The sequence below is a fragment of the Perna viridis genome, chromosome 1 (genome assembly GCF_037379345.1).
Source record: "Perna viridis isolate PV_CMFRI_1.1 ecotype Kerala chromosome 1, ASM3737934v1, whole genome shotgun sequence".
Taxonomy (NCBI): domain Eukaryota; kingdom Metazoa; phylum Mollusca; class Bivalvia; order Mytilida; family Mytilidae; genus Perna; species Perna viridis.
In genome coordinates, this window is record NC_142445.1 from 43,510,525 (window position 1) to 43,536,652 (window position 26,128).

Sequence of the window (26,128 nt, forward strand, 5' to 3'; positions counted from 1 at the left end):
TCATTTTGTTTTATTTACCAGTTTAAAATACAAAGATTTTGATATAAATAATTCAGGAAAGCTACAAGTCCACCAAACAAATACAAGCACAGAAATTTTATATTTTTTTTATTTCAACTAAAATTAGTTTACAATTGGTGCAGTTATATCTTTAATGAGAACCCCTTATAAATTTCAATCTTTATAGATATCAATTGATGATATCTCCTATACCTTCAACAGATAAATGTTAGGATTGTTTAAGGTGGTAGTCAATGTGAAAGATATAATTCCATCAAATGAAAAATAAATTTGGTAGAAATAAAAAAAACCTACAAATTTCTGTGGTTGTACACATTAAGGAGATCTAATTTACAACAAAAGCAATATTTCTACAGAATTATCACTTTTATTTATTTATCTAGCATTCAGCTATTATCAGCTAGTTATTTTTGTGAATGGATAAATTGTCCAGTCAGATACAGATTTTTGAACATCTTCTATTTGCTTTACATCAATAAAGTCTTTATCACAGTTGCATGGAAAACCTTTGCTCTTGGAGCCATCATTACCACAAATTTTGACATCTGATTTATCCTTGTAACCCAGTACCTGGAAATAGAAACCAAACTTTTCAATATATTTACTGAGTAGGAAATGTATTATGGTATTATGTTGAAAGTGGCTTTGTAAATTCCCCACAATCATATTTATTTAGGAAAGACAGACACTCTTGACATTTCAAGTTTCATTTGGTTGAATTTATATATGTATGATATTAATTCAAATTATCCTATAGAGGTAATAAGTCCTTTATTATCAAGAACTTAACTAAACAGTAAAGATGTGTTATATCACTGTTATTTAACAATATTATCTACACTGAACACGAGGTAAATACCTGAAAACTTATTCTTCTACACTCTGGGGATAAATATTGAAGATACCAAGCCTTGAATCTGTCCAGTGTAATTGTCTTTAATGTTGAAATCTGAAAAAAGACCACAATGAAAATATGTGCAAATAAAAAAGAAAAAAAGAAATGGCCCACAAGATACCCAAACACCCCTAATGTCTCTATAAACACACTTATACTTTTTAAAAATTTCCATGTAATCTTGTGTTTTAATCATGTCTACACCTAAAAATTATGCAGCAAGTGAATCCTCACCTACCAGATATTAAATCATTAGTAGCTTAGATTTATAACACTGCTATATTTGTTTCCCATATGGGATAACTTGTTGACTACTGTATTGGATCATGTTTTATCTGTCTTTGAATGATTCATAGCAAGATCTATACTTATTATAAAATGAGATGCACAAACATTCACTGAAATTTCTGCATGATGCAGATTCCATTTAAAGGAAATGCCTAATTTATTTAGATCTTCTTAAAATGGAGATTTTGAGATCAAAAGTACTTTTATGTGTCTCAGATTTATTATATCTTGAATGGACTTTGTTCTGAATTTATAGACAATTCATTCCTCTTCCAAATAAAAAACTCTTCCAAGGTTCCCATGAAGACCATACCGTGAAAGTATTTATATTCGTGGGTATAAATTTTTGTGGATTAGAGGAAAGGCACTAGTTTGTGGATTCTTGAATTTGTGGTTATGATGATCCTCTTGTACAATTTAAAGTAAACAATCCTTTTCGCTGGGAAATAAATTTCGTGGTTTACATTACCCACGAAATCCACAAAAATTGGTACCCCACGAACAATAGTACTTTCACAGTAACATAAATAAACAACAGATGAAAATGCACAATTCAGATTACCGTGGGAATACACATTACCTTCACTGAAAGGGTTGATTGAATTTCAATTTCACAATCCAGTATTATTGACATGCATGTACTTAGTATTTGCCTTGCCATTACCTCTTTGTCCAATATATCAAAGACATATTTCTGGTCAAATATCTCCCTCCAGTATCTAGAAGCCTCCTCTCCTAAATTTGAGTCTTCAGTTTGCTTGCTGACTATCAGAGAAGCAACCTGTGCATAAAATACATATATGTACCAATAACAGACTTGCATTTACAATACTGAAAACAAAACTGCATCATTTGAATAATAATTTTAATTGGTGTTTGTTTATCTAGATCAAAATGTCATTTACACAACTAAATAGCTTTGAAAGCTAAACATCTTTTTATAAAACAAAGGTAAAATACAGCTTTCTAGATAGAATAAAAAAACATGACTAAGTTCTTTCAGATTATACCTGCATCTGATAGTAAAAAAATTATAAAGTCTTACCAAATTATCAAAATCATCTTGTGTGATGTCATCCACAGTAGATTTGAAATCCAACAGGAATTTCAAAATGTGTTGGTCAATTTCAAACATGCTGCAAAATTAAATCAATTATTTATGTCAACAAATACACAAAATTTCTGTACATGCATATGTTTACCAAAAACTAATACCAAGGAAGAAGTATTTATATAATATTTCATGACAGACATTTGAATGAGAAAAATAATATTACTGCTACTTCTAATCAACAATCTTCTTATAAATTATCCTACACTACAATACAGTGATGCACATGATAAATATAGACCCTCCTTCAATAATGAGTGGTTTATATTAGCATGTAAAATCTTAATTTTACCATGGAGGGTGGGGAAATAGTTTAAATTAAGAATGGGCTATTGAGAATCAGTTTTTCCCATGAAATCTGTAGAAAACTTTGGTATTATTGTAAAATGGTGGGAAATCTCCCACAAAAATTGAATCACCACCTTGTGGTTAAAAAGCCACATGCAATCATGAATGAGGTGAAAGTGTTTTTTATCTCTGCCCTATCAGCTATATCCAATCAGATCAAAATAAAATCAGAAGAAACTTTTCATAAAATACATTTACCTGAACTTGTGAGCCTGAAATTCCACATTAACAGACATCCCTAATATACCGTGTGTCACATGATTCAGACTGTAAACTTCATATCCCAGTTGGTGCTTGGTTCTCAAGATGTCAAAACAAGGCTCCTTCATCCTCCACTAATAAAAACATAAATAAAATGCTTTGCATGGCACGGCATGATACATCCAGAGGTCAAAGCCTGGACATTTGGGTCAAATGTGTATACAACATTCAAGCTTAATACAACTTTGAATTTGGACTAAGACTACATGCTTGACACAGCATAAGACTATAGTTTCCATTTTTCCATTCTAAGGTCTCTTTTTGCCTCTCATTGCTTCAAAATGGATATCAGTCTGACTGTGTTGGTACAGACCTTATGGTATAATTTCATAGCAACCCATCCACTTTTATTAAATATATATATAATTGAGTTTTATGTAATGCTTGCTATTGTCACTCTTTAGCCACTATTAAACCTTAACATTTAGGTAATAACCCCCAAAGCCAATTCCTGCCTTCCTTTTGTGGTATGAAACCATCTAAAATTTTATAAAGATCCACAGACTAATATTCAAGTTATTGCACAAAACACAAGTGTCTATGGATACAGACAAAGATGACAATAGCCTAATACCATAATACCATCATAAAACTTTTGCAGCCACATTAAAGTGTATGCACTTATTAATTGATGATGAATGCTACATATGTTTAACTATAAAACTCTTAAGTACATGTTCTCAAAAACAATATGTTGTTCACAAGGTAAGCTTTAGATTGTCTTAACAATCTACAAACTAAACTTGAAATACTCCTCCACAGATTTTGTCAAGACATATCAACAATCTATAAAAGGACATCTGGTGTAAAAACTTCATGTGATAAGATAGATTATTGTTTAAAATACCTGTAGAAGCTGGTTGAGACAAGAAGTATAGAATGTTCCAATTTCTGACTGTAGATAGACTGTCAATGTAGAATTAGCATCACCAAGATTATGACTGTAGTGTTGACAGTAGTGTGATGCTTTAGGTACTTGTCTACACAATTTCTAAAATGAAAAGTGAAATTTAAAAGAGTAAATCATTTAAACAGAAACAGTGACTAAACAAACTAGCAGCTGCTCCATGAGTGTGTGATACTCCCATCCCCACCTGGAACCAAACTGAATAACTGCCATAACAAAAATGGATTTTCACCCAAATTATAAACACCATTAGATTATTTAACAATCAATTATGTAAAGTTCGAAGTATAATAAACAAGGCATTTTTTAAGTTAAGGCACATGTTCATGATGGATGGATGAATGTGTAAACAACCTGTCTGATGGGCATTTCAATTACTGTGAACAAACAAGTATACCCTCTACTTCATATTGACTTAAATCATATCATACCATGAAGTTGATTATCTCCCTTTACATGCTTTGTTTAATGTGTTTATTTCTTCATGCATAAATACATATGATGCCTAACCTTTCTATAAAATTAAGCATATTGAGTAGTTTAGGAGGAGTTTGGGCTACATGATATTTAGACAGACAAAGAGACAAGGGGATTCCTATGTACCCCCAAAAACTTTGCAGGGGGTATGAACAATTTCACTATAGCACATAATATGCTTACCCCAATTTTTTGTGTTATTAAAGGTACCATTATTCCAAATTAAAAAAAAAATATGTCAGCAAAGAAAAACACAAGGGAGCATTATTTCATCAATAAAACAATTTTCTAAATATAACAAATATTCCTTAAAGCTGTTCTTAGTTACGATTCAACATTTAGCTTACCTTGAACTGTTGATTATGAGGTATGGCACTGCCTTTCAGATGCTTCTTCATCACCTCAGCATATTCTACTGCTTCCTGTTAATACAATTATTGGTTTTATGAAAAGTATGGTTACTGCCATTTTATTTTTTACCCTTTTTCTTTGAAAGAAATAAGTATACATATCAAATTAATCACCTATAATAAAAAAAGAGCATAAAACAATAAAATAGTGTCAGTAACATAAAAATAGTATGATAATATGAGATATTTTCTATAGATACAAATCAAAGTATGTGTATATTAAACATGTTTTGTACCCACTCCTATGTAAAATTGCAGAAAAAAAACCTATATTGGCTAAATACTTACCTCTGGAGTGAAATTCCCAGTGATAAAAGATTCAATGAACAATTTTGACTGAAACTCCTTCACAAAATTCTTGAACCCCACAAAATTTTCTCTCACATTCTCCATGCATTTGGATTTTTCAGCAAATGTCCACTGAATTGGCTCAAGCACAGCAAATCTCAAGAACCTGACAGTAAATACATGTACTAAGAACAGTTATAAATAATAGCATCAAGAGTAATTCATTAAATTTAAATGCGAGGTAATAGGTAATCAAATATAAAAATAGGAGATTTGATATGGTAGTGAATGAGACAGTAATCCATCAAAAGTCAAGCAGCTTGCAATTCAACTCCTACAGGGAACCACACGGTCTTCAATGATGGGCAAAGTAAGTTTTAGTGTAAAGGATATCTAAATCAAAACAAAAGTAATAACTCCATATATATGGTGAATATGGTCCAAAGCAGATACTGCATGAGTTTGCAAGGGAAATATGATACTCTGCAAGGAATAAAGAGTTACACTTTATTTAACAAATAGGTGCACAGTGGTAAACCATTAGCCCTAAACATTTAGTAGCAGAGACATAAAAGTATAAATATTATCTAAAAAACCTTGATTTACCTGCATAACTCATCTGTTTTCAGCATTTCGTTGTGGTAAGATTTCTTTACCTCTGTACAAATGGCTTTGAAAAATTCTTCAGTTGTTGATAGGTTAAACACCTCACTCATGACGGTTTTCATCAATTCCTAGAAATATGAATATACAGAGTTATCCTGTAAATAATTCATGGAGAAAAACATATTCAATTGCTTTAAAGTCATTTCACTGATTTAAAAAAAGAAATGGTCCATTTAATGTATTTAGTGTAAACAGTACCTTCACCTGATACTTAAAAAGTACATTTCAAAATAAATTAAGATCATGGTATAAACTGACATTTCACGTTGAAAGGCATTAAAGTAAGTGTTGTTTTAGCAAAAGTTCCAAAAGCATTCTTTTTAGTAATATTTCAAATTTAGCAAACAAAATAAGTTGCCAAGATTTTTCTCTTCTTTCTTCACTTTCATTTTAGTCAAGAAAGAATACCTAGAATAATTGAAACACCTAGACTTACAGGAAGTTTGTGTGAGAAACCATCCATTGATATCTCCATACCAGTCTTGTGACCATCAATACTAAAACTGCAAAAAAAACATTTACATAAAATGCCTGATTCCTATTAATTTACAAATGTACTCATAGTATGCAATCCTAGACTATAAATTATCTTAAATATACAACCAGTGATTTCAAAGATGAATTTGCTATTAAAAATTGTTTTCTACAGCTAGAGACATTTTATAGATACAATGATTGATTGATTGATTGTTGGGGTTTAACGCCTGAGCTGCAATATTTCAGCTACATTCAGGCGATGAACATGAAATAGATGATAACATGGACATGAAATAATGATAAAATGAAAAATGGGATGGGACACAAGGATAATGGGGTCGACAAATTTTGATTGCCACTGGAAATGGGGAGAGTTGGGTAGGATCAGGCAATTTAGCCTCCTGTGACGGAGCCCTATGGTTCCTACTCCGGAAGAACACCACAGTAGGTGCTTAGTGCTGCTGGGGGCCTATTCTTTTAACACCAGGACCCGCATGTGGGCAATAGATAAAATGAAGCACCTTGATAAGCTTAGATTCTATTTGTATCTGATATTTAAAACAAAGATCTACATTTCTATTTTGAACTTACTCATAATTAGCCATAACTGCAGGATAAGCAACTTCATTCAAAGTCTGTGTCAGTAAATTCACATAAACATCGAACATTGTTGCTCTGTAAAAAATATGAAAGTACTCTGAATGATGCATGGCAAAATTCAAATGCTCCTGGAAAGGCAAGATAAATGAACTTTTCTTTCAAGTTAACAAACTCTTGCATTAAATTTGCATTTTTTCTCATTAATGATGTACACTTACTTTTCTGGTGTTTCATATGCAACTGGACTCAGTAAATGGATGTAGATAAAACCTGGAATTCATAGAAAAAATATTTTTAAGGATTTAATTTCCTATGGGCATATTAAATTTTCACAGATTTGTAAAATGCTATATGGCTCACTTGAAACTATATTGGACAGTTGAGCTTAATTTTGTTGACAGCTTCAATCTGGAATCCAGTTCTGAGATTGTGGAGGCCATTATTTCTGTATAAATATTTCATCTGGGAGATTTGCATTGTTACTTTTATTTGATAAGTATATATAGCAAATAGTCAATTGTACTTCAGGTCAAAAGGTGCTATATAGACCTGTAAGTCATACTTGTGAATCAAACAGACCTCAGCTTCACTTCGATCCATATAATTTCTTACAGACAACATACTAGCCCATATTCTTCCATTTAATCTTTCATATACGTGTAGTATAATGTACTGGTAATTAACTTTTGCTAAATATACCACATAAATGTTCAAATTTTACTAATTTAACTGCCAATAATAATAATAGAGTTAATAAAGAAGAATTAAGATATTAAACATAATATTTCCATTATCAAAATTGGAGATCCATTGAACCTGATACTCAAAAATTCAATTTTGCCTGATAAGTAAATGAATAAACAAATTTATGATTATACTCTTAAAAGTGAATTTTACCTTTTGGAATTAAGAATTTTACGTCGTTCTTGTACCAAAGTTTAATAAATTCATCTTCTTTAAGTAAAACAGGATACTGTAACAAAAAAAGAACATCTATTAATTAATATTAAGCTACGACACCACATTTTTTTCTAAATTATCAAGTATGACAATATCATTATCTGTGACATTACACATGCGGTTAGCAAATATCTAGAAATAGCATTTCTACCATTATGTGTTGGTTAAATCTAGACAATATCCTTTCTAAAATTCAAACAAAGTTTAATCAGACTTATCGCAAATAATAAATACAAATGTTTATGTCTCTTGCTCCCGCACAGTTGGAGCTACAATCCACTACATCAACTTTCCTGACAGACACTCAATATGTATACAAGATCTTTTTCATTCTCACCTGATAGGTATGCTCACCTTATAGGTATGCTCACTTTACTGGTATGCTCACCACATTGGTATGCTCATCTTATTGGTATGCTCACTTTATTGGTATGCTCACCATATTGGTATGCTCACTTTATTGGTATGCTCACCATACTGGTATGCCCCCTTATTGGTATGCTCACCTGACAGGTATGCTCACCATACTGGTATGCTCACCATATTGGTATGCTCACCTAATAGGTATGCTCACCTTATTGGTATGCTCACCTTATGGGTATGCTTACCTTATTGGTATGCTCACCTTATTGGTATTCTCACCTTATTGGTATTCTCACCTTATTGGTATGCTCACCATATTAGTATGCTCACCATATTAGTATGCTCACCTTATGGGTATGCTTACCTTATGGGTATGCTAACCTTATGGGTATTCTCACTTTATTGGTATGCTCACCATATTAGTATGCTCACCTTATGGGTATGCTTACCTAATGGGTATGCTCACCTTATGGGTATTCTCACCATATTAGTATGCTCACCTTATGGGTATGCTCACCTTATGGGTATTCTCACCTTATTGGTATGCTCACCATATTGGTATGCTCATCTTATTGGTATGCTCACCATATTGGTATGCTCACTTTATTGGTATTCTCACCATACTGGTATGCCCCCTTATTGGTATGCTCACCTTATAGGTATGCTCACCTGATAGGTATGCTCACCATACTGGTATGCTCACCATATTGGTATGCTCACCTTATTGGTATGCTCACCTTATGGGTATGCTTACCTTATGGGTATGCTCACCTTATTGGTATTCTCACCTTACTGGTATTCTCACCTTATTGGTATGCTCACCATATTAGTATGCTCACCATATTAGTATGCTCACCTTATGGGTATGCTTACCTTATGGGTATGCTCACCTTATGGGTATTCTCACCTTATTGGTATGCTCACCTTATTGGTATGATCACCATATTGGTATGCTCGCCATATTGGTATGCTCACCTTATGGGTATGCTCACCTTATGGGTATTCTCACCTTATTGGTATGCTCACCATATTAGTATGCTCACCATATTAGTATGCTCACCTTATGGGTATGCTTACCTTATGAGAATGCTCACCTTATGGGTATTCTCACCATATTAGTATGCTCACCTTATGGGTATGCTCACCTTATGGGTATTCTCACCTTATTGGTATGCTCACTTCATTGGTATTCTCACCTTATTGGTATGTTCTTCTTTCACTGGTTTGATTCCAAAATCAGTGGCTGGAAGAAAAAAATTCCTTGGATAAAATGAAAGAATCACAGGTATAACAACTTTGCATCTGACATTTTTAAAATGTAGATTCTAATATGACATGTTTCAAAGCTCTTTAGACCACAGCCATAGTAAAAAAGTGATAAACACATGACTAACATTTAATGCAACTCATAGGCTGTGTATAATAAAAAATATGAAGAAACTATCCAATTAGAATCAAAATAAATCACAGAAACTCTATTTCATCAATGTTTTATCACAGGCTTGCCATTTATGTCATCTTTTAATTTTAAAACAATGCAACATAAATAGCCAGCCTGTTGTAAAACAATGATAAAATTGAGTTTACATGATTTATTTCTTAATCACTGTTCCAATTAATGTTTGATCTTTGCCTCTTAGGAAGATGGAAAGTTAAAAAAAAATCAAGGGGTTTGGAACAAAAATTCCACAGAAGAGAAGATAGAAAGACATTATTATTTAAGGGACAGATACTAAAAAGTAATTTTGTATGAACAAGTTCATTTAGAGTTATAATATGCAGTCAGCACAATTAGCATTGAACAACCCAACATTAAATGAGAGAGGATGATATGTGGCTGTAGTGATTCATTGGATGAGAACACAGGACAACATTAAGTACACACTTAGCAATAATTGTACAACAACTTCTGTACATCATGAATACACAACATCTCTATACATTTGTGTATGCCTTCAAAATAAATTTTATTACATAACATACATGTACAAGTGTAGTTATTGTATTATACTTCACTGTGTACTGTATATTTAATATTTAATATCAGTTCTGCAAACAAGTTAAAAAATTAAAATTAAAGAAATCTGGTTTATATTCATATTGCAAAATAATTATATTTACTGATTATATCATATAAATATGCTAATCTCATTGGATAATCAGCTTCATAAGTGATGTTTCAAGAGTTCATAAAACACATTTTAGAACTAATTATATAGGCCACGCTCACAATTAAGTGGACTACTTTTATTGATCACTATGTATCGCCTATTTTCAATGTATATCTAAATTATTATAGAAATAAAATAAGAAAAACATGCAAAAGAATTCAATGTTTCATTTTTTATATTTCATTGGCACATTTTCAGTGAAACACACTAGCGTTTCATTCCAAAATGTGCAACCAGTCAACACTTTTACACGCTGATGAAACATAAAAAATGAAGCTTTCAATCCTTAAAATAAAATCTAATCACCTATGTACTGATTTGGCTCAGGGAAGTACAGTTCAGGATTGTTCTGTGAACCTACAATAAAACATATCATGATTCTTCTTATCTTTTATTGAGAAGCTGTCCTATCTAAAAACTATCATATAGTTTCCAATGCAAGACTAGTACTTTGCTTTGCTTTGCAAAAAGTATTTCATTATATTCTTAGCATTATCATCCTAAAAAACAATTATATATATAATCTTAAAATTCAGCGAAACCTGAGTACCATATGCTAAGTGCACACTGGACACTTGTCTGAAACCAACATGTCTTGTAATCCTTGATATTTCTATAGTCCTAAAGAGGTTTACTATGATAGATTTCAAAGACAATAATTAGAACTCACCTTTTATTAAGAGCTCTAAATCATCATCAAAATCACTTATGTTGTACTTGACTTTAAAAAATCTCTCTTCTTTTGAACAGGTAGATTCAAGTTCTTTGGACATTAGAACAATATTACAACGCTCAAGAGTCAGATACTCTAAGAAGTACTTCACCATCTAAAAGTTTCAAAAATCAACAAAATATTCACTTTAACTAACATAAACTTCATTTAGTCAGTTATTTCCTACTAAAACCAAACTTTAAGAAAAGCTTGTAACGTCTTCTTTTTTGTCACAAAGAGTGTAAAAAATTTATAAATTTTCTTAAAAAATAAGTGAGAAAATGTTTTTTTTTCATTGGTAAGGTAACAGAATTAGTTTCATCAGTTAGCTGGGCAGAGAGAAAATTTCAGAATATTTAATTGAATTTTATGTACAGTGGGAAATACATCATTGAACTAATAAAACTGGGATCTGCCCATTAGTATTCCTCATCAAAATACTGATATTGATTGATTAGGGTTTAACCTCCTATTTCTGGACAAGAACAATTGACCAATCAAACAAACTTTGCTTAGTACTAGATCAACACACTGAGTCGGATCTTTATTGCACTGGCTCACAGAAGCAACAGCCTGGAGATAGGCATGCCACCCCCACTAAGACACTTTTTCTAGTCGTCTCTCTATCTCCTTATGCTTCTTCACAAAGAAGCAGTGACCACAAATTTAAAACTTGATCTCACAACCACCCCACTAGAGGAGAGCAAGCTACTCTGAGACCACAAGGGGAGTTATACATATTAAACTGGGACCTGCCCATAAGTATACCTCTTCATCATAGTGATAAAATTGGGACCTGCCCGTTAGTATATCTTCTTCAGCAAATAAATGCATGTTTTCAGCTACCTTTTCAACATATTCAATTGGATCTATCTGAAAATAAAAAAATAGTTCCCTTTTAATTGTGAAACAGCAACCTATTAATCAAGTTGATTCTAGTTGAATGAGATAGTGTATAGAGGCTTGATCCACCTGTTTTGAGGTGTATGGTACATCAAAAACTTTTATAATCATAAATTGTAATAAGCACAAGTAAAAATGTATATGAACCAGTAGTTTTATGTATATAAAAAACAAAACAATACAAATCTCTGATTACCAGAATTGTATGAAAAGGACAGTCAGCGTTTTTTATTTTGACCAAGTCTGCATAAAAACTAATTGGTTTTTCCTAAACTTTGTATGAAATAATATCTGAAATCACCATCCATTCAAACTTAATTGAAATGCCTTTGTATCTCCACATACAGAAATTTTTGGAAAAGCCCTAAATCGCATTGCTCAATATTTTTGTGAGAAATGACTAATGACAGAACTCTTATTTCTAAATTGGTACAGTGGATTCCGCTTAATTGCATAGCCTATTTGACAGTAAAAATTATGCAAATAACCGGACTATTCTTATAACCGAAATTACGATTTTACCGGAAGTATGAGCTCAGGTAAGACGACAATACTGTGGATCAACCAGGGATATCACTGTTCAACATTTCTGATCTGGTATTTAACTGTTATAGACCTTCTCATTGTATTGTTCTTTTATCAATAAATAATAATATATATTGTGTTTGTCTTGTTTATTGACCTTCTTTACGTTGTGTGTATTTATAAGTAAAACCATGTGTTTCTGATCAATAAATAGTCAAGTAATTTCCTGACCTTTCTATGAAAGAAAATCCCATATTTCATATTTCAGCAAGGATTCAGTGTAATATTCATTAATGTTTGCAGTTTGTGGGCTTTTGAAATGGTCTGTGTGTTTTTATTCCTCTGTTTAATCACCATTGTACACTGATAGTTGTGTATGATACGTGTCATTGACCTCGATATATTCCTATGAAGTGTGGATAGTATGGGGCACCTTAGGGTAGTTGGATTTCATTAGACATTGTACTGAATGAATGATAACTTTTAATTTTCGGTTGATATTTATGCCTAGTTACCCAAGTTCACTAAAAACTGTTCAGCTCATTAAAGAAAATTCAATTTACATTTATAATCATTTGTAGTCGGAAGAATTTAAATAGGGACAAAAAATACCCCAAGCCGAACCCCAAGCCGCATCATAAGGTGATGATGTTTGGCATGTCGTCAGAAGTCATTGTTCACCTAGGTGCTTGTTTATTTTAATGTAATTAGAAATCATTTAAATTGTCTTTTATGTCCATTATGTTTTAATCCATTATTAACACCTCCTGATTGATGATAATCTAGTTTTTACAGCAATAATATGATTGACATATTTATGACCCGAAGGCTTAAAATAGAATTTTGGAAAACCCGTCTTTACCTGGATGAGACAAAATTCTCTATGCAATAAACCGAAATGCACCTGCAAGGCCTATGCAAATAAGCGATTTTTTCCCTAATAGAATAATGGGAAATGGTTTTGTGCAGGAGAAAATTATGCTAATAACCGAAATATGCAATAAAGCGATATGCGATTAAGTGGAGTCAACTGTATTGTAATACCCAACCTTGTTCAGGAGTATTTTTATCTGTTAAATTTGCAGAAAGTTTCAGAAAGGATAGCACCATTTACCGTAAAATCTTATAACTCTATTGTTAGTATTACAGGTACCAATGAAGCAAAGTCTTTAGAAATATATTCATACCGGTACCTTTTCTTTCCATCTAAAGTTAGTTTTGGCAATATTTTTTTGTTCCGCGTAGAATCCAGCAAGACTATCAAAGTTACTTTTCAACATTTGAAGATATTCAAATACAACTGCTACAACCTAAAAAAGAACATGTATTCACCTCTATTTATGGCATCAAAGAAGCATTAGAATTAGTGTTTCCGAGAATTGAAAATAAATTTCAAAAGAAATTTACAATTTTATCAGCATCTTTCTTCGAGAATTTTTTTGTAATGACTGAAAATATGAACAACAAAAAATTTCAAAATTTCACATTCAGAATATTTATGTACAAGAGTGTAACATAGTTAATCATAATAAATTTAACAAAACAGAAGAATAGATTTTTTAAGATCTAAACTTATCCAACATCAATCTTACTTGTTTGTAATTCTGAAAGCCTTCAGGTGTCATCTGTATAGAAATAAGAAACCAGCTCCATGCAGAGTTGTGATCAGATCCATTATAAGACATGTTACCCATTAGTTCTACAGCCCAGGCTCTGATACAATGTAAATATACAAATGTAAACAAAAGAACACTGCATTCTACAGACAATACATTTGTATTATCATAATTCATTAGTAACGGGTCACTTAAGATAGATCATACCAAATTTGTCCAAAGATTTTTTTAAATTTATTTTTCGAAGACAATACTGGATGAGTATACTTAAAGTTTGATTTGAAAACAATCATAGGTCACCTAACTTGATTTTGGGAATGGACTGTAATGTTAAGAGATTTTTTACTTAATTTCATATATTTCTATATATGCTTATTTCACAAGCAAGTAAAAAATTGGGGCTACCCATAATATCAAACACCCAAAAACAATTTAGTCACTGATTTTGAAACTTACTTTTTCTTAAGCAGTGAAAGAATGCTTCCTTTTCCTTCATGTGTGAGTAGACAGTCTAAAATGTCGAGTGGCTTAGTCTGATATTTGTCTAGGCTTGGAGGACATGGCCAGGAAACCCACATTCTATGAATGTCTTTCACAGGTACAACTGAAATAGGTACATTTCATAATACAGTAGTAGTAGTGCATTGAAAAAAGCCCACACTAAAATACTCTCCCAAGCACTCTTTCAATATTCAAAACATAAATGGAAAACAGTATCAAATCTTTTTATCGAGATTAACAACAGCAAGCACAATTTCATCATTATTTTGGAAACTGATGGTTGTGTATTTTTATCCTTGAATATATATTCAAAGCATGTAAGTGTTGAATAATATATTAAACTTTCAAACCATTAGGTACCCTTTTGACTTTTAAAGGCTGTGTTAGTTTGACTAATTTCAGTTCATAGAATAAAATGCTCTGTGGTATGGAACATTGACTTAAACCAACTTGAAAATGGAAACAAGAATTGGAAATTTAGAATAACATAAGAATCAATTTTCATTCAAATAATACCAAATTTAATTTTAGACCTTTATGTGGACCTACGTGCAAACAGAGGTGAAACATTCCAAATATAAATGCACAGATTTAGCATAATAACGAATAAAAACAAATACTTGTATTGAAATCAAACAAAGTTTAATTTTTCATCTTTTGAACCTCAAGGTTCACTAATTTGAAAATGGAGATCAAAATAAAAAATCTAATACAGTTAAATACAGTAAAATAAAAGTTGTAATTTTAGTATTGTAATAAATACAAATTATCTCCCCTTTAGAAGTATTAACTGATGGTTATAATGAAGACAAATTGTTATTTGGGTAGCCCTTCATTTTTTAAAATTTACCTCTAACCACTTTGTGAAATGACATATCTTCAAATGGTTTCTATAAAATAAAAAAAATAATAACTTAAATCCTTTTGTGTAAAGGAGAAAGAAAGTACACTGATTGAACTGACATATTCTAGATAAAAGTCTATCCGGTATTTTTTTGTGTAAAATTTTGTGTGATGGTCATTGTCTTATTCACAAACACTCTAAAAACAATGAGATTGCTACATGCAGCCATATGTCCCCCAACCCGGCAAAAAAAGTTGAAGTGCAAAAGCCTCATAAATTCTACAAAATTTGAACAAAACCTGTTGAGCAGTTTCTGAGAATTTGCATATACAAAGTGTCCCTATATTGTAGAATGTATAAATTCCACTCTGCCAGCTAGGCTATTCAAAGTCCTTTAACTCCCGTAAAATATGTCAAATTAAGATGGCTGTGAAATATGATCAACTTCATATGGTGACTAACAATCCTACAAAATTTGAACAAAATCTGATGAACTGTTTCCAAGGAGTTGCTTCCACAAAGTGTTCCTATAGTGTAATATGCACAAATTCAACGAAGTCCCTGTAAAATATGTTGAACCAAAATGGTAGCAAAATATATTAAACTACGAATGGTGACTAGCAATCCTATAAAGTTTAAACAAAATCTGCCAAGTGGTTTCCCAGGAGTTGTGTCCACAAAGCGTGACACACGTACACAAGTCACATGTACAGACACCAGTATTTTATACTGTGAAAAAAAAACAAGAAAAGCAGTGAATACTTAACTTTTACAATTTATTTTTGTTAACTTTCATTACAGCACATAGAAGGCCCAAGACAATATTGGGCTATAAAACAATTTATATTCTGTTTATTTAAACAACTAAGAGTGGTGGGATTTCAACCACTTGTTACAGCTTCTTTCTCATGCCACTTGTCTGATACAGAGATTAAGCTGAGTAAACATTAATTCACAGAAATCACTGTTCGTTGGAATCTTAAAATGGTGGGTTCAACTCTACCCCCTCCCCCCCCCACCCCTTCCCAAATAAAACATGAAAATAAGTACCCAACAAATATAAATGGAAATACAGAATCCTACATAAAGTATTTGTCAAAATATCAAATGGCTATGACGAGTAATTGCAGAGAAAAGTGTGATGAAAATTTTATGCTAACAAGAGGCTCCCAGTAGCCTGAATTACTTACCTGGTTAAATTTTGGGTTCAATTAAATTGTTAACGACGATTAACCTGTGACCAGGTGAGCTAAAACTAGCAAAAACGTTGAAAAAGGGCAATAACTCCAACATGACTTAACAGATTAAAAGGAAAATTTGACCACAGTTAGATCTTACCATACTGAACACTTTTACCTACACAAATTTTAACTACACCTTACAGTTTTGAATATATATATGGGAAAAACTACTGTCTGACCCCTATGTTCTATTTTTACTAATGGCAGCCATGTTTTTTTTAAGGATAAAAAATCCCCACATCAGTTCTATGCAGGATACCCCATGGAACATTCATACCAGTTTGGTTCTAAAGTAGTGTCAGAGGAAATGATTTTTGAAAGAAATAGTATTAAAAATAGCAAAAAACGTGGATTGATTGACTGATTTATTGTTGACGTTTATCGCCCAAGCAGCAATATTTCAGCTATATTCAGGCGATGAACATGAAATGGGTGATAAAATGAACATGAAATGATGAAACGAAAAATGGGATGGGAAACAAGGATAATGGGGTCGACAAATTTTGATTGCCACTGGAAATAGGGAGAGGTGGGTAGGATCTGGCAGTTTATCCTCCTGAGTGGAGCCATATGGTTCCTATTCCGAGAGAATACCACAGTAGCGTTCTTTAACGTGTGAGGAACATGGCATCTTTCTCAATACGATGCACCCCTATGGTTTGCGGTCAGATTTTTCATATTATGGCCTGACAACCCCAGCATGTAACATGCCAGGGGTACCCCATTCCGCCACCTGCGACACACAACCCTAGCCCCTGGCCAGGGTTCTGAGCACTATTTAGTTTCCTCTCACAACAAGCTTTGCACTGCTGCGGGCCTGTACTTTTGAACCTAGACCTCCACAGGGCTATAAAAAACATAGAAAAAGTGCAATAATTCCAACATGGCTTAATGGATTAAAATTTGACCACAGACAGATCTTATCATGCTTAACACTTTTACCCCAATGTCAGAATTTGGCTAAACCTAACAGTTTTGGAGATATATGAGAAAAACTACTGTCTGACCCCTATGTTTTATTTTTAGTAAAGGTGGGCATGTTTTTTTGATGGATCAAAAATCCCCACACCAGTTCTATGCAGGATACCCTCAAGAAAAGTAGTGTCGGAGAAGAGTTTTGAAAAATTGTAAACGACAAATGATGACGACGACGGACACCAAGTGATGACAATAGCTGACATGGCCTTTGGCCAGGTGAGCTAAAAATACAAATGTAAACAAAGCTGTACAAAGTCCAGCACCCTAGACCACTCTGCCAGCTAGGCTATATAAAAATACAGCTTCCGCTGGCCAGGTCATTCCTCCTCAGGCTTAATCTAGGGCTGTAACTTAGTACACGATGTATGCTACTACAGGACAGTTCATTTAGATGTTAATATGTAGGATAGAGGATCAAATTAATGATGCATGTCACAACAAATCAATATTATACAAACGTCTCAGAATGTGACGACTCTATCTGCTATACTGCTCCATCGGATCAAATTGATACAGGGAAGATATATAAATGTATAAAATTCCCAACGATGTTAGAACTGTCAAATTTGCAATGCAAATTTTTGGTCATTCCCTCCGCGGGACTCAAACTCGTACTGCTGCTACATCTATGGCAACAACGCCTACACAAAGTCCAGCACCCTAGACCACTCAGCCAGCTAGGCTATATAAAAATATATATGTATATATATATATATATATATAAACTTTATGCCAAAACATCTGACTGTTGTGAGAAGTAGCTGAAGAAAAGTATGGATTTTTTTATACAGATAGACTGCTACCAACACACAGAACCATATAGGTAAGCCAGTACACACCTTCCTCTTTGGAAAAATAGTATCAGAAACCCATTTCATATGTTGTCAGTATATTACTTCCCTTCTTCATACTTTTGTCACTACTTACTTGTAGGTTATCATAAGCAGGCTTGGGTGTATTACTAAAAACAAAATAAATAATACATGTACATACTTTTTCATACAAGTACAAAAAATCTAAGAAATCTGTAATATTGTGTGCTATTTGCTTACTACAGTCAATCAATGAACATCAAGAAAAAATTGTCTATTATTAAGTATGTGTATTTTGCATCTTATATGAGCTTTTCATGCATGATCAGAATTATTTTAATAAAGGAGAGAATAATTAACAAAAATATTATGAATGCCAATGAATTCCAAAGATTTAACAAATGTGGAACTTGGAAAACAAGTTTTGTGTACAAGCCAAATCTTCATGCATTCATGGAATGAGTAATTATATTTTGGTTCTTCAAAATAACCAATGGATTATCCTATTCATATTCGTACTGAATAATTTATTAATATTTTCAACATAAATTTTAAATTTTGTGAACAGGGGATTGATATTCTTGTTGTGATGTTTTGAGATCGAAAGTGAAATTTCCTAATTTATTTCAGTGTGAATTATGGATTTTTTTTTTTTTTGCACAGAGAACATTTGATAAATCACTGCTGTCTAAAAACATGTTCTTTTCCTGCCACTAGAACCCTTATGAAATAAATATTTTGCATAAGACTTCTAAACACAAATGACTAAAGATTATTTCAATGCTACACCAATAACAATGAAGAATGGGAAGATACCAACACAGGTTTAGGGCCTAATGACAAGTTCCGTGTTCCTATAATAAATGAGTCAGTATGAAAGTTTTTTCTTGCAATTTTTAATCTAAAATACATTTGGGTTTGACTATTTATTCTTCAGAGCAATTAGGCTACAATCATTAAAAATGAGTGAAAAAAAATCATTTTTATCTTTTCTCAATTTTCTTAACCATTAAGCCAAAAAATTTGAGCCAACTAGAGAAAATGGGTGGCAGGGTTACCAAATGAAATTAATTTCTAGAAGTGAACTCTTATCTCATGTGTAAGGTTCATCACACTAGAACAAGTAAACAAATCAAAGACTTTAGCAACAAAAATCTTGAAAAATTGACTTACTTATTTGGAACAGATGAAAATATTTCCCTGACTTTGGCTTCCATTCTATCTAGTGTATCTGAAAAGTAAAAGAAATTGGAATAAAATCCATGGAAATCTTACCAATGTCAATAAACCTGAGATGATCCATGGATCTGAAAAGTTCATAGTTCATTCAGAAAACTGCACAATGTTTTTTAATACAATATTTATATTACCCTTACTCAACAAGTATAATGTCACCAATTAAAATTTGCAGTATTACAAATTTCAAAATACCTAAAACACTGAGGCTTCATTCCTTGTATTGCACATGGTATGATGAATTTGGTTTCCTATTTCGATAGTTTTGGTTGTGAGTTCTTCTTGTGTACAATTAATTTTTTGACTTAAATTCTCCCATATATTTGATTCTAATGCTGCTAATGAGAGGTTACTTCTTGAAACAAGTGTACAGCATATCAAAATTTGCAATGATTGGTATCTTTGTATTTAACATGTGTTCATTGTTTATTTCTTAATACTTGTCAAAGAAACTATCACAAAATTCAGGTACAAACTTATAATAATATCATAGTAAGCACCATTTGAATGAACAGCAAGTGTCATATACTGTGCAGAATACATTCGATCATAGAACCCTTTGAGTTGGCTGTAAATATTCAATCCTTCTCTCCTTGGAATATCTCTCAATGTTTCTGAGTTACCTGAGAAAATAAAAAGTCACTTTCCCATTCTAAGTTGCGCAAATTAAAACTGGAAATTATATTACAATTAACAAGTTGCCATAACTGAATATATTTGTTATGCTAATTTAAAAAAAAAAAACTAATCAAAATATCAGATACAGATTCATGTACTTAATAAAAAAAGAAGGTCCAAGTACATGTAAATATACATTAGTGATAATAAAAACAATTCAATTTCATTACAAACTTAAAATTGTTTTTACTGCTAATCGGAATAATTTTGTTTGTTTGTTTGTCTACCAGTACTTCAGTTAACATTCATCAGGGTTGTAAGCACTACTGATAATTTTGTATCTTCTTTATCATATCAATAAATGTTAAATTGGTACCAACCTAATGTAAATTTTCCCATGACGTGATTTTCTTTGGCCAAAGTATTAATAACAGCACTGCATCTAACATCATCCTCAGTCAAATTCATTTGAAATTCTGGAAAAAAATTATTGTAATGTGTCACTTCACTTAAAATACTGGACGAAAATGTATTGCTTTATGGAAAAGTTTTCCAACAATATTGTCAAGATTATAAAAAATTCATTGCTTCAAAAAAAAATCTGATGATTTATCTCCCCATAGATTATAATGACAACATTTAAAATCTTCAACTGGTCTGACTTAGTTACCATAATTTTAATTCTTATCACAGATAATGAGTCCCCATTTGTTTCATCAATCTTTGATATACATGCTTACAATTTCCATATTTTCCCCAATTTTTATAACTATTTATAAATCTACTGACCAGGTGATAAGTTTAGAACCAAAATATTCCTCAATACTTATATGTTTCGTCTCAATCTTTCTAAATAGAAATTTTGGCAGTTTGGCAGAGTTATCTGCCCTGGGTTGTTCATGTACTAAAACAATACAGAAAATATGACTAAGTTCTGATGGTATAAAAAGTGAAGTTACAGAATTAAAGTGATGTCAAATCACTTTAAAACATGAATAGATAAAAATTCAGAGATAGAAAAAAATAGAAAATGTGTATACAGACTTGTTGTTACTAAGCACTGCTCGACCAACTTAATAATTTACCACTATCAACAGCATTAATCTCTCTGTCAACTGTATCTTCTTTGAATAATGGACTAATAAAGAAGTTGGCAAATCTGTCCAAAGCTCTATAAAAATACTTCTGTTCTACTCCAAAATAAAAGCATGTCTACAAATAAAAAATAATTATGAAATTCAATCAACACAAATGCACAACTTTGGAAATGGTTAATTAAGAAGTACTTAAAAGATAAGTTGTCTCCAATGTTATGTAATTATAAAATGTATGGAGATTTACTTCTATCAAATGATTCATCTTCATTTGTGTGATCTCTTTATCTTACAATACTATTTAAGTGTGCATAGATTATACATCTTAGTTGGGTACTTCTTAATCAACCATTTTGATGTTCATACCATGACAGAACTATTGTATGTATCAGTTTCAATAAAGAATATTGTGTACTACTTTGTCTTATACTTACTTTTTCCATGTCAGTCCAAGCATTATTTTCTCCACCACGAGTACTAATAAAATCATCTAGTTCATTTTCTGCAGGATATTTGGAACTACCCATAAAAACCACTGAAAATGTAGTCAATACGTATTACCACTAGCTCCATTTTTTATGCCTTTTCAAAGAGAAAATAAAGTTCATTATGGTGTAATTACTCTAATCTACCTTTTGTGTTGTTGGGTTTTTTTTAATTCATTTCTAAATGTTGAATCCAAAACAGTATCAGTTTTATACCTAGCTTGCAAAACAGTATAGAATAATTTTTAATGCTTAATAATTTCAAAATATTATATTAAAGAATTACTTTAAATGGAAGAAAATTCACCTACTATGCTCAAGAAAATGTGCAAATCCTGGAATATTATCTGGATCAGAAAAACTTCCAACACTAATGCACAAAGCAGCAGCTGACTGGAATAAAAAAACACATTCAAATATGTAACTGGTACACATCATAAAATTTTTACCAGTTAAAAATTTATGCAATGGACACCTGCTAATGATAAATATCTTTTAATTTCATATTTATAAAAAAGTCATGTACTGTACAAAACATAAAACCTAAAGAAATACTTTTAGTAAGAAGGTCTGTGTATTAGATATTTTTGACTCTAAATCTATGATATAACATGGCAAAGGACATGTGTGAATGAATATATTAACTAAAATATTTGTAGGAATTTTTGTTGAAGAAACTAGAGCTCACCCCCACTTTCAAATGAAGTTAAATATATAACCCATTAGTTCAATTATCTCCCGTTGGCCTTCTCCAACAATTACTTTATTCCTTCATACACATCTACTTATGATGTTCAACCTTCCTATAAAGTATCATAAAAATCCCAAGTTTGATGAAAATCCCTTGAGCAGTTTAGGGTGCACTATATAATTACATTAAGGCACACTGTTTCATGCACCAAATTACCCCTGTCAAATTTTGTAAAACTTAAAATTAAAAAATCAAATTTGGTGGATATATTGTTTAAATGTGGTTAAACATTTATACATAGACAGATGTAATATATGTAATGGTAAACATGAGTAATTTAAATGAAGAATGGCATCCGGAACGTTTCAATCCTCTGTCGTATCAGGTTCTCTCCTCAGCATCACATGGCTGATTTTCAAAATACCTTATTTCACACAAACTTTTGGAACTAAAATTGTGAGAGAATGAATCGAAAAGGGTCTTATTACTTTAACCCCTTTTCCACCTACTCCATGAATGCTTTCATCCTGTGGTATTGTCTAAGAGCCTGATATTTTATAAAACATAGTATTTTGCTCATAGTTTTGGAAAGACACCTCTGATTTGTACTAAATCTCAGTAATATTTTTTTCAGTATGTTACCATGGCCACTGGATTTTATAACAACAATCACTAAATTACTTATAAATGACTTCAACCTCCACACACCAAGGATTTAAAAAATATGCACTTTTTTATGACAAAACACTAGAAATTTCTGTGTGGACTGCCTCAAAACAGCTTTATTTTAACAAAATGAGACCAAATTTTCAGAAATGACCTAACTGTATTGTACTACCTGAGAAGGAGCTCTGCCACCAAGGTTTTAACAGGTTAAACCATTAAGCTGGATTATCTTTCTTTAGAGTCCTCTGACAGTAATTTTATTCATGCATATCTTCACACAATGCAAACCCTTCCTTTAAAGTTTCATTAAAATTTCTTGAGTGGATTAGAAGGAGTTGCGTTCATGAGTTTGTAACATGTAAAACCCTTAAGTTGAATAACCTCCCTTTAGAGTTTTCAGACAGTAACTATGTTCCACCATGCACATCAACATAAATTGATATGATGCCAGACCTTCCTATAAAATTTGATCAAAATCTCTTGAATGGTTTAGGAGGAGTTACGCTTACAAGAAATAAAGACCATCTGACATACAGACAAACTGGGTAATTCCTATATACCCCCTAGACTTTGTTTTGGGGATATAAACATGTTATTTGTACCTGTATATAAATTACTAGACATTTAGCAGACTTTTACTGGTTACTTAAATTCTATAGATTGTAAAAATGATAATTCATTCATGTCAATTATAAATATCCGATGGTCATCAGACGAATGACTAACTTTTACAGATCAAATTAAGAATCATTTGTGCCGGAAACATCTGAAATAGAAATCTTGCCACTTTTTCATACAAAGAGTTAAATTATTTTTGCACAAATATATATAACACTACAGCAACCTTTCTCTTGGTTTGTTCATTTTCTGTTCCTTCTACATCCTCTTCATCATCTTCTTCACTTCCATCACCTTCACTACCTTCATCAAGTTCTTCTTCATCCTCATCATCTGTGTCTTCCATTATACATTCTTCCCCATCTTTCAAATCTGAGATAAGAACTGCTCTTAACCCATTTTCTAAACATATTTGTCTGTGAAAAAATAAAAAAAAAAACATTAACTTGCACTTTGTGTAAATATAATATCAACTAATGAATTGCTCCACTATTTTCATGTACCATTACAGTCCAGACAATGTGTAATCAAAGGAACTTCATATTGGATGAAACTATCTTCCTAAACAATTCATTTTACTACCACCAGTGATTTTAAAAGTTTGTCAGACATTTCCAGAAAAAAAAATTAGTTGGACCAATAAAGACTTTGTGCCTTCTGGACTGTATGTCCAATGATTACATGTATTTCTCTGTCTTAATGGTTTGATTTTTTTTTAAGAGACTGGATGTTTACATGCTTCAAGGGCATTAAAGTAGAGGTAACAAGCCAAATAAAAAGGTTAAATATGTGAAAAGAAAAATGGTTAAAACCTAAGATTACCAAATGTCTCTTAAAATTATGACATTTGTTAATAATGGAAAGATGCTAAAAATCAAAAGGACACGAAGGTTACTATTAGGATCTACTATACACATCTCAGGTAGCCCCAAAACCAATAAGGGCTAATAAACTGGTGATTTGCAGTTGAAATAAATAATATTTTGGAGTGATAGGACGTCATTCAACTTCTGAATATGGTTTCTTTCACCATGAAAAAATATGTTATCCACTGAGATTGACTCTTGATTTTCTGGTTCAAAACAAGGAGCATGAATTAAAAAAAAAAGGAAAATTAGCAGCCCACAAAAAAAATGAAACCACAGAACATATATATTCCAAAAATATTTCAACATTATTTGCATGTTGTTTCCTGTATTGAAAACAGAACATTAAAATTCTGGAGTATTTAGTTTTAGTTCAGTTTCAATTTTTGCCAGAGAAATAGCATATTGAAAGTTGGACAAAATCTGTTCACACACTACTTCGTTACTTTTGTTTGTTTGTTGATCTATAGTATATTAGCACTTAATGTCTTCTTGAACATTCTCATGGTTGTTGCTTCAATTGTTGTCTGTCAAGTTATTCCAGTGGTCAACCACTCGATTAGAGAAGAAATATTTCCTAACATCAATATGACTGTGAGTTCTTCATGATGTCTTCACTTACTTGTGATTTGGTTTTGGTTGGGAAAAAATCCATTGATATTAATATTAAATATATCAATATTAAATCATAATAACTTTTTTTTTATTTTTTAAGATAATTGAACAATTCTTTTGGTTCTCTTAACTGCAATAAAACTCTTTTTATCCATAGAATTTTTTAAATAAATTGAACTATATGAGTATGAGTATATAATAATGATAATGATTTTATATGAAAATAAAGGATTACATATAATTATCATTACAAATTTATTTTTCAAGTAAAAGAGTTATAAATTCACATACAAAATATGAATAATTTTATTTTAAACATTTTACAGAACCATAAATAAATATAAAATATTAAAGTAATAAAGTTTTGAAAATTGGGAAGCTAAAATCATGAAATTGTCAATTGTTTCATTAGTTGTTTATTTGCCAACCAATTTTACCCTTAATAATAAGCAAATTAGTGAATATGGCACATCACAAATGAGATTTGCAACTGCACACAGGTCTACTTGTTCAGAAAAACAGAAGTAGGCTGACGTTTTGACAAAGCCATACATATATATAATTTTTTAGAAGAATAAAGCAGGTTCTGTATCAATATTTTGATTGTAATTTTAACATTAACTTAGAAAAAACGCGTTACCTGTATTTTCGATCATCATATTCAGACTGAATGATCTCGTTACTGACTTTTATTCGTTTAACGTAAGAGCTCATCGTTAAAAGTCTCAATTAAATTGTTTCTCATTTCCACGTTTCTCTTGCAGACGATTTTTTCCTCAATGTTTTCTCTTTATTGGATATTAGATACAATTCCCCCTCTGAAAAACGTCTGAATGACTAAGACTTTTGAAACTGTTGTTGGGG

At 31.7% G+C, this 26,128-nt stretch overlaps 1 protein-coding gene across 1 annotated transcript; it reads right to left on the reverse strand.

Annotated features, from left to right (window-relative positions):
- Nucleotides 1–366: 366 nt before the first annotated feature.
- On the reverse strand, nucleotides 367–26,118 carry LOC148628887 (nardilysin-like). The gene is made up of 30 exons (XM_088596313.1): nucleotides 25,905–26,118; nucleotides 24,010–24,199; nucleotides 22,120–22,201; nucleotides 21,758–21,858; nucleotides 21,315–21,441; nucleotides 20,610–20,705; nucleotides 20,112–20,234; nucleotides 19,549–19,606; nucleotides 18,491–18,524; nucleotides 15,351–15,390; nucleotides 14,456–14,603; nucleotides 13,976–14,096; nucleotides 13,577–13,693; nucleotides 11,724–11,828; nucleotides 10,914–11,070; nucleotides 10,550–10,600; nucleotides 9,269–9,315; nucleotides 7,647–7,722; nucleotides 6,968–7,019; nucleotides 6,741–6,824; nucleotides 6,109–6,175; nucleotides 5,613–5,740; nucleotides 5,007–5,172; nucleotides 4,656–4,730; nucleotides 3,772–3,915; nucleotides 2,862–2,998; nucleotides 2,250–2,340; nucleotides 1,869–1,985; nucleotides 881–970; nucleotides 367–591 (listed from the first exon to the last, which is right to left on the reverse strand). Exons 1-30 carry the CDS (start codon nucleotides 25,976–25,978, stop codon nucleotides 418–420), a joined length of 3,072 nt encoding a protein of 1,023 aa, XP_088452439.1. The 5' UTR covers nucleotides 25,979–26,118; the 3' UTR covers nucleotides 367–417.
- Between the last annotated feature and the right edge of the window lie 10 nt (nucleotides 26,119–26,128).

Bases quoted from the DNA above. Each gene is read 5' to 3' on its own strand.
- LOC148628887 (XM_088596313.1), bottom strand. From the start codon at position 25,978: ATGAGCTCTTACGTTAAACGAATAAAAGTCAGTAACGAGATCATTCAG. The intron at 21,442-21,757 runs GTAAGTATAAGA...TTTTATTTGTAG, and splicing joins CTTGGACTGACATGGAAAAA to ACATGCTTTTATTTTGGAGT. The intron at 11,071-11,723 runs GTATACTTATGG...TGAAACTTTTAG, and splicing joins TTTATCACTATGATGAAGAG to ATGGTGAAGTACTTCTTAGA.